Source organism: Salvelinus sp. IW2-2015, linkage group LG15 (assembly GCF_002910315.2).
Source record: "Salvelinus sp. IW2-2015 linkage group LG15, ASM291031v2, whole genome shotgun sequence".
Taxonomy (NCBI): Eukaryota; Metazoa; Chordata; class Actinopteri; order Salmoniformes; family Salmonidae; genus Salvelinus; species Salvelinus sp. IW2-2015.
The window spans coordinates 39,181,258-39,198,597 of NC_036855.1; the positions used below are offsets into that span (position 1 = coordinate 39,181,258).

Sequence of the window (17,340 nt, forward strand, 5' to 3'; positions counted from 1 at the left end):
AGGGTACCCCGGCCAGGTCGATTAGAAAGGCCTGCTCGTAGAAGTGTTTTAGGGAYCGTTTGACAGTGATGAGGGGTGGTAGTTTGGTCGCAGACCCATTACGGATGCAGTCAATGAGGCAGTGATCGCTGAGATCTTGATTGAAAACAGCAGAGGTGTATTTGGAGGGCGAGTTAGTTAGGATGACATCTATGAGTGTGCCCATGTTTACGGATTTGGAGTTGTACCTGGTAGGTTCATTGATAATTTGTGTGAGATTGAGAGCATCAAGCTTAGATTGTAGGATGGTCGGGGTGTTAAGCATGTCCCAGTTTAGGTCACCTAGTAGCCCGAGCTCAGAAGATAGATGGGGGGCAATCAATTCACATATGGTATCGAGGGCACAGCTGGGGGCAGAGGGAGGTCTATAGCAAGCGGCAACTGTGAGAGACTTGTTTCTGGAAAGGTGCATTTTTAGAAGTAGAAGCTCGAATTGTTTGGGTACAGACTTGAATAGTAATACAGAACTCTGCAGGCTATCTTTACAGTAGATTGCAACACCGCCCCCTTTGGCAGTTCCACCTTGGTGGAAAATGTTATAGTTTGCGATGGAGATTTCAGGGTTTTTGGTGGTTTTCTTAAGCCAGGATTCAGACACGGCTAAGACATCCGGGTTGGCAGAGTGTGCTAAAGCAGTGAGTAAAACAAACGTAGGCTTCTAATGTTAACATGCATGAAACCAAGGCTTTTACAGTTACAGAAGTCAACAAATGAGAGCACCTGGGGAGTGGGAGTGGGGCTAGGCACTGCAGGACCTGGATTAACCTCTACATCACCAGAGGAACAGAGGAGAAGTAGGATAAGGGTACGGCTAAATGCTATACGAACTGGCTGTCTAGCACGTTCGGAACAGAGAGTAAAAGGAGCAGGTTTCTGGGCTCTATAGCGTAGATTCTAGGCATAGTGTACAGACAAAAGGTAAGGTAGGATGTGAGTACATTGGAGGTAAACCTAGGCATTGAGTATTGATATGAGAGATATAGTCTCTAGAGACGTTTATACCAGGTGATGTCKTCGCATATGTAGGAGGTGGAACAACATGGTTGGTTAAGGCATATTGAGCAGGGCTAGAGGCTCTACAGTGAAATAAGACAGTAATCACTAACCAGGACAGTAATGGACGAGGCATATTGATATTAGAGAGAGGCATGCGTAGCCAAGTGAACATATGGGTCCAGTGAGTGTTTGGGCTGACTGGGGACACGGCGATTCAGACAGTTAGCAGGCCGATGCTAACAAGCTAACAGTTAGTAGGCCGGGGTTAAACAAGCTAGCAGTTAGCAGACCGGGTTAGCAAGCAAGCACTTAGCAGGGGCTAGCAGTTAGCAGACCGGGGAAGGCAAGCTAGCAGTTAGCAAACCGGGGCGGGCAAGCTAGCAGTTAGTAGACCGGGGCAGGCAAGCTAGCAGTTAGCAGACCGGGGCTAGCAAGTTAGCCTTTGGGGGACGTCGCGACTGTTTTTGCCTCTTCGTGCGGTGACGTCGATAGACCAGTCGTGGAATTAGTAGGGTTCCAGGTAGCTCTAGGTATAAAAACTTAGCCTGACTACCTTGTGTAACCCACAGACACTGGGGGCCATGCAGGTCTGGAGTTGAACAAACAAAGAAATAGCAAGGACAGCCAGTAGCTAAAGATCCCACTGTGGCTTGTTGTTTTTTTTAAAATTATTCCTCCTCCCTTCAATTTCTATTCTCTTTTTTAGTTTTTTGAGAATGAGTTGAACCATGAAGAGTGAGTCACTTACTCGCCTGGCCCATGTAACTTTTTAACACAATGGACGTGCTTTTTCTTCTTCTGTGGGAGTCACTGTATGGGGAGAGAATATGCCTGTGGTTTACCAGGCGTGGGGGTTAAATTCCATAGTGTCTGAGCCAGCCAAAACTCACATACTCTAAGGTTATTTTCAACAAGAGCAAAGTCTATGGCATCCCATTAAATTATTTAAAAAAATAACCCTGGGTTAAACTTTTGGATTTTTATAACAGAAAAATAAACATTGTAAAGTCCAATACATATTGAGAGGAAACATAATATTGCAAGGAAAAACGTCAAAATTGTAAACAAAAACGAATCCAGGTATTGCAAGCAAAAAATAGGAAACAGGATTTTTTTTCAATTGAATATATGTGTCATTTACAACAATCTGCTTTGCTTTGTTTGCAACTTTTCCTCACCTACATTTGCCTTTCTAAGGTATTTTCTTCTACTCAGATTTCTACGGTTACAATACTTTTTTCCTAGGCTTTCATTTTTGAACCAATGTTCACGTGGGGGTGTGGTTTAGAGGGGGGGGGGGCAAACAAAAATCTGTTACTATTGGTCAATACATTTGGAGTGACAGTTCAACGACCACACCCACAGTCTGAACTAAGACCAGCGATGGTAAAGCCTTAATTTCTCCATTATCTCTGCTCAGAATTCAAACAAACCTACCAAGCAGCAACAGCCTGGCACGTTTCCCCCTTTCATCAGTGGCTAAAACTTGTAAAAMTTAGTTATGTTTATTTTGATGGGCGAGGGAGAAAAGTTGTAATATTGGTCACCATCACATGCCTATTATTAGCTAACGTTACATACTGCCCACYGAAAGCATGCCAAGCCAGTGTGAATGACCAGTGCACCGGTGTTGTATCAAGGTGCTTCCCAACGTGAGTTGCTTCCCACTGGGCAGCTGTATCTCATGTCGRCAGCGGTAGATAACGTGGCCAATTTGTTCCATCCCACATTGTTTTATTTTGAGTAGGATAGCAGCCTACACAATAAATCWTTTGTAATATTGGTAGTAAACACCTGGATGCCACCGTGATTCWGTCTACTGCMCAATGGGGAGAGTAGCCAGGGTCAGTACCATGAGTCTTCCTAACACTGAATCACTTCATATAAACTGTACTGAACTACACAGTTAAAACCCTTCATTACCTTACTGAGAGTCTCCAACTTCTTCCTCTGCTTGTCATTGGTGGCGAGGGAGGCAAACTGCTGCAGCAGGACAGGGCTGGGGGGTGTGGTGARGTCCAGGAAGTACTGGAAGGCCTGGTAGATGGTGCAGGGGGGAATCCGAGGCTCCTCTAGCCAGTTACTGATCACACCTTCAGAAGGAAAAATATAAACAGGCAACAAAAAAAACACCAGAAGAGATGCATCAAAACTTTAATAGTACAGTATTAGCCTTTTTTTGTGTATTACGTTACCCTAAGAGGATTGGAGGATTGCATCTGGTATCAAACTCAGCTTTATTCGATTTATTTAACAAGGCAGTCCCATTGAGGTTAGAAGACCTCTTTTCCCAAAGGTGTCCAGGCCAAGGTCATGTTTTTGTCTGCAAGGGTATTTTTCATTGCTGGCTAAGAATATGAAACTAGGACCCGGTAGACTACTAACCCAGGGCTGTGTTTCTCTCCTCTAGGAACTCCACCWTGACGATCTGATTGACAGGTGGGGCATCCTCTAGCTTCTCTATAAGGGCCGTAACCAGGTCCTCATGGTTGCCAGGGAAGATGCCCAGATGGTCGCCGGGCTGGTACGTCAGGCTGTCCTCGTTATTTGTGTGAAGTCGAACAAATATGGTGGAGCGACTGCTAGGGGATTCAGAACTGTCGTTACAGTTTGTAACTATCGTACAGTTTGGAGTTATACAGTAACAATTTGCGTATGAAATACAATTTGCTACAACTGATTGAGACTAAGAAAAGTCCTATTTCAAAATGTTCTCCAGTCTAGTCTACAGTATTGTAACAAAATCCACCCACTTGGATGTTGAACTTTGTAGGTTTTCGCTCTGTAAGATCTTGGCTCCYTAGACCTTCTTCTTGTGGATGCTGTAGAGTGCTGTTGGAGGACATATTCACAATATGAAGCATCCATAATATGACACTGGAAGCCTTATAAAGGGTTTACGGAGGCTACATTAGACCTAAAAAGTTAGGTTTTGTTTAAAAAGTTCTAATTGAAACAGTGTTTAACTTGTGTTGTTGTTTGTTTACCTTGTGTTAGTGCAGGGGCCTCAGCTGTGTAGGTGAGGCGGAATTTGCTCTTCTTCCAGCTTCGATCATTACTGATCAACGAATCGTGTGCCTTCTCGATGTTCACGTCTCCAATGCAGAACACATCACAGGCAGCCTTCACAGACAGACAACCATAGGCACTTGTAGGACAAGTAATCATAGCTGTGTATAGTCCATTACTAAGACCATTACCATTAGAGTGTCGTGTGTGTGGTGTGTGTGTGATGTGTGTGTGTGTTGTGTTGTGTGTGTGTTTGTGTGGGTGTGGTGTGCACATACGATGTGTGTGTGTGACATACTTTGGGTGTGGTGTGTGTGGTGTGTGTGTGTGTGTGTGTGTTGTGTGTGTTGCTGTGTGTTACAGTATACATACAGTACCAAGTGAAAGTTTTGGACACACCTCTGCACTCAGTTTTTTACAAGTTTCTGGCGTTTGAGCCAATCAGTTGTCTTGACAAGGTGTGGGGGGGGCGGATACAGAAGATAGCCTATTTGGTAAAAGACCAGTCCATATTATGGCAAGAACAGCGCAAATAAGTAATGAATGACAGTCCATCATTATTTTAAGACTGAAAGGTCAGCCATATGGAACTAGGTTCAAGAACTTTGAACGTTTCTTCAAGTGCAGTCGCAAAACACCATTCAGCGCTATGATGAAACTGGCTCGCATTTGAGGACCCCACAGGAATGGAAGACCCAGAGTTACAATGGCTTCGAAAGTATTCTCCCCTTGGCATTTGTTCCTATTTTGTTGCCATACAACTAAGAATAGAATAGATTTTTGGGGGTTTGTTATCATTTGATTTACACACAGTGCCTACACTTTGAAGCATGCAAAATATTTTTTGAGAAACAAACAAGAATATAGACTAAGAAACAGAAAACTTGAGCGTGCTAACTATTCATTCCCCCTTTGTAGAAACCACCTATTTGCAGCAATTATAGCTGCAAGTCTCTTGGATTTTTTGCCCATTCTTCAAGGCAACAACAGCTGCCAGGCTCCTTCAAGTTGGAATGGGTTCCCGCTGTGTACAGCCAATCTTTAAGTCATTACCACAGATTCTTCAATTGATTGAGGTCTTGGGCTGTTGACTAGGCCATTCCAAGACATGTAAATGTTTCCCCTTAAACCACTCACGTGTTGCTTTAACAGTATGCTTAGGGTCATTGTCCTGCTGGAAGGTGAACTTCCGTCCCAGTCTCAAAAATCTGGAAGACTGAAACAGGTTTCCCTCAAGAATTTCCCTGTATTTAGCGCCATCATTCCTTCAATTCTGACCAGTTTCCCAGTCCCTGCAGATGAAAACATCCACACAGCATGATGCTGCCACCACCATGCTTCACTGTGTGYATGGTGTTCTCGGGGTGATGAAGTGTTGGGTTTGTGCCAGACATAGCGTTTTCCTTGATGGCCAAAATTTTAGTCTCATCTGACCCTTCCATATGTTTGGGGAGTCTCCCACATGCCTTTTGGCGAACAACAAACATGTTTGCTTATTTTTTTCTGGCCACTCTTCCATAAAGCCCAGCTCTGTGGAGTGTACGGCTTAAAGTGGTCCTATGGACAGATACTCCAATCTCCGCTGTGGAGCTTTGCAGCTCCCTCAGGGTTATCTTTGGTCTCTTTGTTGCCTCTCTGATTAATGCCCTCCTTGCCTGGTCCGTGAGTTTTGGTGGGCGACCCTCTCTTGGCAGGTTTGTTGTGGTGCCATATTCTTTCCATTTTAATAATGGATTTAATGGTGCTCAGTGAGATGTTCAAAGTTTCTGATACTAACCCTGATCTGTACTTCTCCACAACTTTGTCCCTGACCTGCTTGGAGAGCTCCTTAGTCTTCATGGTGCCACTTGTTTGGTGGTGCCCCTTGCTTAGTGGTGTTGCAGACTCTGTGGCCTTTCGGAACAGGTGTATATATACTGAGATCATGTGACACTTAAATAAAGTCCACCTGTGTGKAATCTAACTAATTATGTGACTTCTGAAGGTAATTGGTTGCACCAGATCTTATTTATTTCGATCTTTCAGGTTTTTATTTTTTTGCATTTTTTGAAACAAGTTCTTTTTTTCATTTCACTTCACCAATTTGGACTATTTTGTGTTTGTCCATCACATGAAATCCAAATAAAAATCCATTTAAATTACAGGTTTTAATGCTACAAAATAGGAAAAACGCCAAGGGGTTGAATACTTTTGCAAGGCACTGTACCCCTGCTGCAGAGGATAAGTTCAGTAGAGTTACCAGCCTCAGAAATCGCAGCCCAAATAAATGCTTCACAGAGTTCAAGTAACAGACACATCTCAACATCGACTGCTCAGAGGAGAGCATGTGAATCAGGCCTTCATGGTCAAATTGCTGCAAAGAAAACACTACTAAAGGACACCAATAAGAAGAAGAGACTTTCTTGGGCCAAGAAACACGAGCAATGGACATTAGACCGGTGTAAATTTGTCCTTTGGTCTGGAGTCCAAATTTGAGATTTTTGGTTCCAACCGCCGTGTCTTTGTGAGACAAGGTGTGGYTAAACGGATGATCTTCGCATTTGTATTTCACACCGTAAAGCATGGAGGAGYTGGTGTTATGATGTGGAGGTATTTGCTGGTGACACTATCAGTGATTTATTTACAYTTCAAGGCACACTTTACCAGCATGGCTACCACAGCATTCTGCAGCGATACGCCATCCCATCTGGTTTGGGCTTAGTGGGACTATCATTTGTTTTTCAACAGGACAATGACCCAACACACCTCCAGGCTGTCTAAGGGCTATTTTACCAAGAAGGAGAGTGACCTGGCCTCCACAATCACCTGACCTCAAACCAAATGAGATGGTTTGGGATGAYTTGGACCACAGAGTGAAGGAAAAGCAGCCAAAAAGTGCTCAGCATACGTGGGAACTCCTTCAAGACTGTTGAAAAAGAATTGCAGGTTTGAAATGCAGGTTTGAAATGCATTCCAGGTGACTACCTCATGATGCTGGTTAAGAGAATGCCAAGTGTGTGCAAAGCTGTCATCAAGGCAAAATATATTTTGATTTGTTTAACACTTATTTGGTGATTCCATATGTGCTATTCCATAGTTTATGTCTTCACTATTATTCTACAATGTAGAAAATAGTAAAAATAAGAGAAAAACCTTTGAATGAGTAGGTGTGTCCAAACTTTTGACTGGTATTATATATATTCATGCATGTGCATTACATGTTCATCCATGCGTGTGTGTTATATGCCCCATAAGGAATCGCCCAGTCACCCCACCTTGAAAACCTTCTTGGCCCAGTTTCTGAAGGACTCTTCCTGGCCACACAGCTCATCTCCCTCCCCCATGCGTAGGATGCGCTCCCCCCCCAGCTCCTCGAGCAGCGTGTCCACAGCGTGGGCAAAAGCACAGAAGTGTGGGTAGGCTCTTGAGCCAAGGCCAAACACTGAGAACCTGGAGAGAGAGAAAGAACAGAAAGAAAGAACGAGTGAGAACGAGAGAGAGAGAGAACGACAAGTACACAGGCATGCAAAGACACACTGATTTGATTCAGYCAACCATACATCACCATCATCTGGCATCAACTGCATCWTCAAACTCAGTTTAGAAGCCTGAGATTTCTGATCTACTGAGGGAGTCATGCTCTATGGCTATGACAATGTCATCCTGTCTTATGTTTTYTTATGTGTTAAATGTGTAACCAAAGTATGTATGCCTAGTAAGCTAGGTCTACTGTGTAGTCTAGGAATGCTATGTTGGCAAAGTTTTTGAACCATTTCATTAAAAGGACCACAATGGAAATATGTTTTTTCAAACGTMTGTGTGTCATCTTTGATGATTTTAAATGCGTGGTTGTATTGTGTTTGAAATTGTCGAAATCACTATCCGTCTACACACAAGGGAATTGATCAGAAGAGCTTTCTTCCTTCCTCAGTATTCACAGAACTCTATACAGACAGGCAGTATAAAGGGATGTTTATGTGTTATCTTGAACCAGATGTCCCGTCTGTGTTCGGAAACACAGAGGTGGAGATGGTAAAAGGAGACATTCCCATCACCGTACACCCATCAAAAGACATCAGGTTTAAGAAGACATGTCCTACGGGTTCTCCTCAGACAGAGGGGCTTGTCTCCCTGTCATATCAGTTCAAACACCTTGGCTATCACCTGTACTCACATGTCTGGATGTTTTGTTAACCTATTAAACTCTGCTCATGCGAAAAATATATATTTATGCCTAGATTCAAGCAGAATTTGCTTTTAAGARGCATTGGCCAACATTGCCATAGCTGATGTTTTGGCAGTGTTGGAGGTGTAATTATTGGTGAGTGGCTGCTTGTGTGTCACAAACCACTCCCTTCTCTATTATAGGATTTGATAGCTCTTACGCAGTTCCACCTAACGCAGTTCCACCTCCGATGCCAAAACAACCACTATGTAGGTGTCACCTAGTSCGGATCTGATAGAATCTAGCCCTTCAATCCAATCAGATTTTGTTTGACATAAATCTGGGCTTGCTCACTGTACCTGACGTTGGCGAGCGGTCCGGTGCTTTCAAAGTTGACCCTGGGCTCAGGTTCGTCACTGGAGGATTTGCGGGTGTCTGAGTAGGAGGACACGCTGTTGAAGCGCACCTTGTAACTCCTGAGAGAGAGGCAGATACAGGGACAACAAGTACACTCAGTATAGAATAGTACTTAGTCCATTGTAGAGACAAATACTTCTGCTCTCCACCCAACCCCAGGCAAAAAAACAAACACCCATTTTTGGAGGAGCACAGGGTCACAGAGCACAGTGCAGCACCCKTGGAGCTATTTTAGGGGTTAATGTTCTTACTCAAGGGCACAAGGGCAAGAGATGGTACACTCCCTCTCACAAAAAAAATCCATTGCAGTTAAGTGATGAGAAGTAATGCTGTGAATCTGTATGAGGATGTCTGAGGATTACTGCAGCCATGATTACATCCCAATTGGCACACTATTCCCTATATAGTARACTACCCACTATGGGCACTGGTCAAAAGTAGTGTACTATATAGGGAACGTGGTGTCATTTGGCACACATACCATAAAAACATGCTCTGTTTGAATGGGCACTCACTTTCGGTCCTCTGTGTTAGATGTTGGATGTCTCATCTCCATCAAGGCAGCTCCGAATTTCTATACACAAACACAAAAAAACACTCAATCAATCGTTTACAGGTTTACCTTKTGTAAACGTAACCAAAATACAGATGGTATATACTGTAGTTGTGTGAATTAAACACACACACACAGTACTGGTCAATCATACCTCTCCATTTTCAGGTGGATCTCCATTGCCAAAGGTGCTGGTCACCGCCAACACAAGTGTTTCATGCTCCAGGTCCACCATGTCGTACTCATCCATTGACATCACCTATAGTAGTGGAGTGTGTCAATCAAGATGTCCACATTTCATGACGCAATGTCATCATTGTGATGTCAACAAGAGCCATTTTGAAATAAAACAAAATAGAAAATGCATTTAAAATTTCCCACAAACAAAAAACGGCAGATATTCAAGACAAAAAATACTCAGTGTTACCAAGATACCACAGACACATTAAGTACAAAACCAAATCAAAACATTTCAAGTTACCAGGAAGTAACTTCTCTTCAACCCTTCCCTCCTCTCTCAAAGACCACATACACATTCCACACGGTCATGAGCCCAGGACCTGAGGCCATAGAGCACTAGTATCTAATTAACACTACTTGCATTAACAAGGTGATAATGTGCCGCAATACAATTAACACCCAGGCATCAGACTCGCCATCTGACTCTAGCAGCCTTCATGCCTACAGGCCATCATGCCGAGAGAACGAGAGGAAACAGGGGATGGACAAGACGACAGGGAGGAAGAGAGGAAATGCACAACCCAGCCCAGTCATTCATCCGCTCTGCATCTGCCTGTCTGACTCAAGTACAAGAAGATCCTTTCCTCTCGTATGATTGATTACATTAACAAATAGGAAGAAGAAACAGAAGATGTGATGTCCTGGAGGGAAACACTAGATGATTGAGAGCCGCAGAGCTGTGTGTTTTTATTGTGATTTTTTCCCCAAACACATTTACACAGCCCGCAGTGTTTTATGATCTTATCTTAAACTACAGCTCAACGCTTGGCTGGGTTGATTCCGTCGCTGTGTCTCCTGGCGCTTTGAGAGGGAATGGGGAAGTGACAAAAGACACATTTCCGTGTAACTTCGCCTTCTTGGTGTGAAAACTGTCTCCTCGCTTTTTTTCAAATCTGCAGGCCTCAGCTTTGTCATTCAAGAAAGTCCAAAAAAAGGCATGACACAAACTCAGTCAAACTGTGTGGTTTACCTTTGCCTCAAAAGGCATGCTTCAAAATCTCAAAGTGGTTAAGGGGGATGTTTTGAAGTAGGCTTTGTTTATGTTCTATTCAAGATAGCATCAAAAATAGACATGACACATCAACTCAAATTCAACTTGTGTGGTAGCTATATAAAAAAGAAAAGAAAGTTACCTTTGCATCAAAGGCATGCTTGAAAATCTCACATAAGGTTTTTGCATAGTCTTGAGACTTTCCGGTCTCGGTGGCGAATAGTATCGTAGCTTTGACCCTCTTAGCCATGGCCTGGCCCATTAGCTTGGCTGAAAACTTCACAGCCCTGCACACACAGAGACAATCCATTTATAATTCACAACATAATAAAATGGCTATAAATAAACATTTTTAAATGGTTCATTCATGAAAGGTTTTATATCATGTAACCAGAAATAAAAACCAGTGATCAAGGGCAAAACAGACCTTGTTACACCACAACCTTGTTACCCCTCCCCCCCAAAGTCTTCTAAACTCAGATGCCTACTGTAGCTTACTAGCTTCCTTCCGCGCTCGTGTGGTTCGCTCAAGCAGACAGGCAATGCTGCATGTCATGACTAAACAGCGGATGGCAATCATAGCTCGTCGTATCCTCGGGGCAATTCCAATAATAGCTCAGAACCCACCCAARGCACGAAAGAAAGAAAAAAGCGAAACGCTTATTTTTCACCATTGTTCTGATTACTCCCTTTGGGGTTGATTGAGTGAATTACACCATTGAGTAGATCAGCTTCCTCTCCTCCCTGTGTCTGTACCACTACCTCGTCTCATCTCATTCACCGAGTGGCAAAAAAAGGAGAATAAGAGCAAATGGAGGATAAACAGACATAAAGGTGACCAGCTGGCCGCCCTATAACATATTTGTACCCTTCAACCGAAGAACCATAAATATCTGTTTTTGATTTTTTTTTTATAAATATTTCTAGTTGTGTAGTGAATAATCCAGAGTCTTGATATGACAAAGACTATAAATAGACAACATGTACAATACATTTCCATTACTGTCTAGAACTCTGGACATTACAGTGGAGCTAATAAGATACAAAATCACTAACATGCTATATTTAGTCACTAACATGACTAACATGACTAACATGACTAAAATCACTAACATGCTATATTTAGTCGTAGTTCTTAGTCCCAAATGGAGGACTAGAAACAAGTGGGCACTTCAGTCTATAAAAGCAAGCAGGACTGCACGGGCGACCTCTGACCCCAATCTAGGTGAAGCATAATGTTGTCCTAAGGCGTAATGAAAAGACTCTCTCTCTCTCTACTCACTTGGCCAGTTTCTTGAAGCCAATGGCTCTTTTCTTGGTGGGTGTCCCATTGTTTACTTTCCACACATGGTTATTCCACGGGTCAGCCTGTAGCAGAGAGACATAGTTACAATAGTCTTAACATACAGGTCAGTGGATGGCGTTACTGTACATTTGAAGGACATATTCTGATCCTGACCTGGGGTCAAATACATACTGTATGTCAAATACGCTGCTAAAGTATTAGGAAATATTTTACTTTGACCTGGCCACACAAACTCTCCTTCCTCCTCACCTGATACTCGAAGGATGGCGTGAGGCGATAGTTGAGCATCTCCTGGTGAAACACTGGGGTGATGCTTCCAGACATTGGGGGTACGATCCAGACCCAGTCCCCCGGGCAGCCCCCCCGCACCCTGATCTCATTCTCCATGTGCTTCATGAAGGACTCTGTGGCAGAGTGGTGGTCCACTATGGTTACCTTAGAAGACTGGGAACATATAATGGCGATCAGTTCCTGTCTGAGGAATTCAATCATTGCAATTGTTTCAGGTTGACATTTAGTAGGACATACTATTTCACCTTTATTTCTCGTCCCTCGTGACAGCCTTAACATTGGTWCTGGGTGCCGAGATTCCACAATTTCTAACATAATGTAAAGACTTCTAAAGAATAATGCTTTAGGCTGTAATTTATATACAMTCTAGAAATCTGCAGATAATACAATACAAGGACACTTGGCAATCACCTGAAAACTGTAGAGAACTGCTATGTTGATCTCCACCAGTGCCTGGTCCTTCCATAGAGAAGAGGTCTTTCTGGTATCCAGAGCCATCAGACTGGCCACTTCCTATTGGACAGGGCAAGACAATACTGTAATAACAATAACTGTTGTTGATAACTTAAGGTTATTTGCGTAACCCCGGTTCTCCGGTATTACGAGTGAGACATCGCACTATMCAGATTCACCAGAAGTAGCTTGAAGGACCAACAGGGTCGAGTGGTGAAATGATGGAGCCTRTCCCCTCATACTAAAAAGCCACTCGCCTGCCCTCTGATCATTCTTGAGCGTGCCAAACTTCCTTACACTCTTGCGAGCAGGGGAATGTGGTGAGATGTAGAGCTGGGACGATAAACCCAAAATGATCGACACCGACCATACCGATCACTTATCGCAGGCATTTTGCTGATATCGTTCATTACGATAAGTAGCCTATACTAGAGAAATGTGAAGTTTGAAATAAAATAAGTTTGCTAATATGGGTAATTTTTAATACTGATAGCTACAACCACCAATAAAACTGATAGCTACAACCACCAAACTAGTAGTATTAGTAGTAGTAGTAGACAAAAACCAAAAAACTGGTGCACATTAATGTTATAAACTTATCTTTAGGTATTGTTAACGCATCAATTCAGGCAATTTATCGCGATATGGATTTTTGACAATGACGCCCAGCTCGAGTGAGATGTCTCACTCAAAATATCAACGTTCTTTTTCAATTATTTGCTTTAACATGTCACTGTGGGATATGACCAACTCCTGTATCACACATGCTCTACGAAGAAGGACAGTCTCAATATTAACCCTCAGAGGCAATGAGGACAGTAAATCAAATCAAAAGTATGCGCCAATGAAGGCACAGTGATGTCGGTAGAACTTCATAAAAGTAGGAGGGGATGCTCTATAYGCCAGTCTAATAGCTTCCACAATCCAATGAGACAACCGTTGATGAGAGAGGGGCCTCCCCTTACAGGGAGGCGCCCAGTACACAAAGAGTTGGTCGCTCTAGCGCAAAGCTCTCGTCCTATCAAAGTATATGCGCAACGCACATACTGGACARAAAACGGTGAAGCCACTCCTAGAAATAAATTCCTGCTAACCTTGGGCATTAAGGCGGGATTGGGCAACAAGGTGACCTTGGAAAAGSCCCGGGCAAACTGTAGGCATGAATGGTACGCAAAACGCTGCTGTGAAATGGCCTCAAGCACAATAGACCAATCCAATGATGGGGCTAAAAGCTTGAGAACTGGACGTAAGCGACGTGCTCCATTAATGAAACATATCAAGGTGTTTTTCCACAGTGTTTTTGTTGAAGCTTATATGGCAGGCCGAGATAGCGGCAGGATAGACCTTAACAGTGGAGAAAGGTTTTGCTCTGTCCAAAAGGTCCGGCAAGAAGCATAAAACCTCTAACACAGAGCATTGGTAAGGAATTATAGMTTTTCGGTCACACCACAGTGAGCGTGTAGAAGGGGCCCTAGCACTCTGGKTTGTGTCAGTAACTTCAAGAGGAAAGACTGTCGCATCCAGATTTAACCTCTCACAGACCAGGCCCAGAGGGCCATTGCTTCTGGGTTCGCTTGGGTCAACAGCGTAACAGGAGTTGCCAAGCCTCGTCGTATAGCAGGAGAGTGATCTCCGCTATCCAGAGCTTGCCATCGAGGGGCTACCAAGATGAGGAATAAGCCTTCTTCCTTCACTCTGGCCAGAGTGTGGATTATGAGGCTGAGGGGAGGAAAAGCATTAAGAGTAACTTAGCGAGTTTGTTTTTTCAATTTAAGTAATCAGTTACATTTTCAAATAAGCAATATTTCTCTTTCATTGTTGGCACAATAAAAAAAATTAAAATTGCGCTCTTTCGGTTTCTGCACGAACAACTATTCTCCTATTTAACTGTGCGTGCTCTACTTCAATTGCAGTTCTTACTTTCCCATTAGGGGCAGTCACCTGATTTCTGCTTGCAGGTTATCTAGTAGTTCTCTGCTGTTAGCAGTTTCTTACTGCCGATAAAAACGTATGATTTACCTTAATATTTTTTAGTCATTACATACTTATTTAATGTAACAAATCAAAKATAAAAATATTGTAATAGAAGGTAAAGTACAAATCCAAGATATTGTGTCTGTCATTATTACTTGAGTTAGTATAGTCCAGAGTTACAGATTACGACCAATGGGATGCAAGCCACTCAAAAAAAGGTAGTGTGTGTTCTCTACTGGGCATAAGAATGAAGACGGCATCTTCAGAGTGTTTTCTGTTTTCGGAAATGCAAAAGTAAAGTTACTTTTAATGGAAGTAACATAACAAGTTAGTTTAAAAGTAACTCCCCAACACTGGTTGATACACTTGGGGACAATGCTTGGTGAACATGTGGACAATGCTTGGTGGGGATTGACAATTAGTCTTCCTTCCCCCTTGCTTGAACTAGAGCCGGAGGGAGAGCCGTGACACAGAGAGCACTCTTGGTAAGAGTGGATTCATTTCACAGGTGTAGACTTTACCGTGAAATGCTTACTTACAATCCCTTAACCAACAGTGCAGTTCAAGAAATAGAGTTCAGAAAATATTGACCAAATAAAAAGTAACAGTAGAATTACATAACAATAACAAGGCTATATACAGGGGGCCCTGTACCGAGTAAATGTGCGGYGGTACAGGTTAGTCGAGATAATTTGTACATGTAGGTAGGGGTAAAGTGACTCATTGTGTTTCATTACATTGGTGTCAGAAATGATCGGACCTTGCATCCACAACAGTGCGTGTGCTTGGCCGGTGATCACGTTCCTATAAGACGTTGAGTCGCAAGCTAGCGCGAGGATGCGCTCTTTGAAAGGAGGGAGTAGTGTAACGACCCTGGGTTTATAAGCGCGGATATCGAGTCTGCCGCTCGGGCATGCTTTTGCAGCACAGTCGATAGTGCGCTGGACTTCGGGCTAGAAGGTCGAGGGTTCGAGACCTGCTCCCTGCCTGTTTCATTACAGTATTCTGTATTGGCATTACCAGAGAATTTAAAACCTTTTTTGTAATAACATAGTATATGGGATTTGATTTTAAGAAATTTGGCTTAATTAATTTGATTAATATTATGGTGTTTCCATTCAGAGAAAAATTGTCKGTTTGTAAATTCAGACCGTTTCGCTCTCGGAGCGCACACTGGACGTTCGGGCTGAGGAGTTGGGATGATTTGAGCGTTGACGGCAGTCAAGCACCCAAGCTAATGTTGGCTAGCTACTTCCAGACACAAATGAGACCACTGACCATTTTACTCGCCCTAACAGAGCTGGTAAGGCAGTCGTTTTGAAGTAATCGCAAAAAAACAGGCTTTATTTTAGTGCATTTTTCACCCTGCCAGCTCCTATTAGTTCTATTGAGCACCTGGCCTTCCGAACGTTCTATTCCGAGCTTATTAGCAAGTGCATCGGTGATGTTGTACCCACAACGTCTATTAAAACATTCCCCAACCAGAAACCATGGATTGTTGGCAGCATTCGCGCAAAACTGAAAGCGCGAACCACTGCTTTTAATCAGGGCAAGGTGACCGGAAACATGACCGAATACAAACAGCGTAGCTATTCCCTCCACAAGGCAATCAAATAAACTACAAAAGAAAAACCAGCCCCGTCGCGGACCACGATGTCTTGCTCCCAGACAAACTAAACAACTTCTTTGCTCGCTTTGTGGACAATACAGTGCCACTGACACGGCCCGCTACCAAAACCTGCAGGCTCTCCTTCATTGCAGCCAACGTGAGTAAAACATTTAAAACGTGTTAACCCTCGCAAGGCTGCAGGCCCAGACGGCATCCCCGGCCGCGTCCTCAGAGCATGCGCAGACCAGCTGGCTGGTGTGTTTACTGACATATTCAATCAATCCTTATCCCAGTGTTGTTCCCACATGCATCAAGAGGGCCACCATTGTTCCTGCTCCCAAGAAAGCTAAGGTAACTGAGCTAAATGACTGCCGCCCAGTAGCACTCACTTCCGTCATCATGAAGTGCTTTGAGAMACTAGTCAAGGACCATATCACCTCCACCCTACCTGACACCCTAGACCCACTCCAATTTGCTTACCGCCCCAATAGGTCCACAGACGACGCAATCGCAATGCACATTGCCCTAACCCATKTTGGACAAGAGTAATACCTATGTAAGAATGCTGTTCATCGACTACAGCTCAGCATTTAACGCCATAGTACCCTCCAAACTCGTCATTAATGGGTCTCGACCCCGCCCTGTGCAACTTCGTCCTGGACTTCCGGACGGGCCATCCCCAGGTGGTGAGGGTAGGTAACAACATCTCCACCCCGCTGATCCTCTACACAGGGGCCCCACAAGGGTGCGTTCTCAGCCCTCTCCTGTACTCCCTGTTCACCCATGACTGCGTGGCCATGCACGCCTCCAACTCAATCATCAAGTTTGCAGACGACACTACAGTGGTAGGCTTGATTACCAACAACGAGAGACGGTACAGGGAGGACGTGAGGGCCCTCGGAGTGTGGTGTCAGGAAATATACCTCACACTCAATGTCAACAAAACAAAGGATATGATCGTGGACTTCAGGAAACAGCAGAGGGGAGGGTAGTGGAGAAGGTGGAAAGTTTTAATTCCTCGGCGTACACATCACAGACAAACTGAAATGGTCCACCCACACAGACAGCGTGGTAAAGAAGCGCAAGCAGCGCCTCTTCAACCTCAGGAGGCTGAAGAAATTCGGCTTGTCACCAAAAACACAAACTTTACACATGCACAATCGAGAGCATCCTGTCGGGCTGTATCACCGCCTGGTACGGCAACTGCTCCGCCACAACCATAGGGCTCTCCAGAGGGTAGTGAGGTCTGCACAACGCATCACCGGGGGCAAACTATCCTGCTTCACAGGACACCTACACCACCCGATGTCACAGGAGG

The 17,340-nt window shown here is 43.8% G+C and overlaps 1 protein-coding gene across 2 annotated transcripts in view; it reads right to left on the reverse strand.

Annotated features, from left to right (window-relative positions):
• The window catches only part of nos1 (nitric oxide synthase 1 (neuronal)), a 76,593-nt gene that overhangs the window by 12,265 nt on the left and 46,988 nt on the right, over positions 1-17,340 (reverse strand). The window contains 12 exon segments of one of the 2 annotated variants that reach the window (XM_024002447.1): positions 2,959-3,128; positions 3,421-3,614; positions 3,789-3,867; positions 4,023-4,158; positions 7,299-7,473; positions 8,548-8,664; positions 9,121-9,179; positions 9,313-9,417; positions 10,532-10,676; positions 11,672-11,757; positions 11,945-12,139; positions 12,398-12,499. In XM_024002447.1, the coding sequence (XP_023858215.1) occupies positions 2,959-3,128; positions 3,421-3,614; positions 3,789-3,867; positions 4,023-4,158; positions 7,299-7,473; positions 8,548-8,664; positions 9,121-9,179; positions 9,313-9,417; positions 10,532-10,676; positions 11,672-11,757; positions 11,945-12,139; positions 12,398-12,499 (1,563 nt within the window). 2 annotated transcript variants of the gene reach the window in all.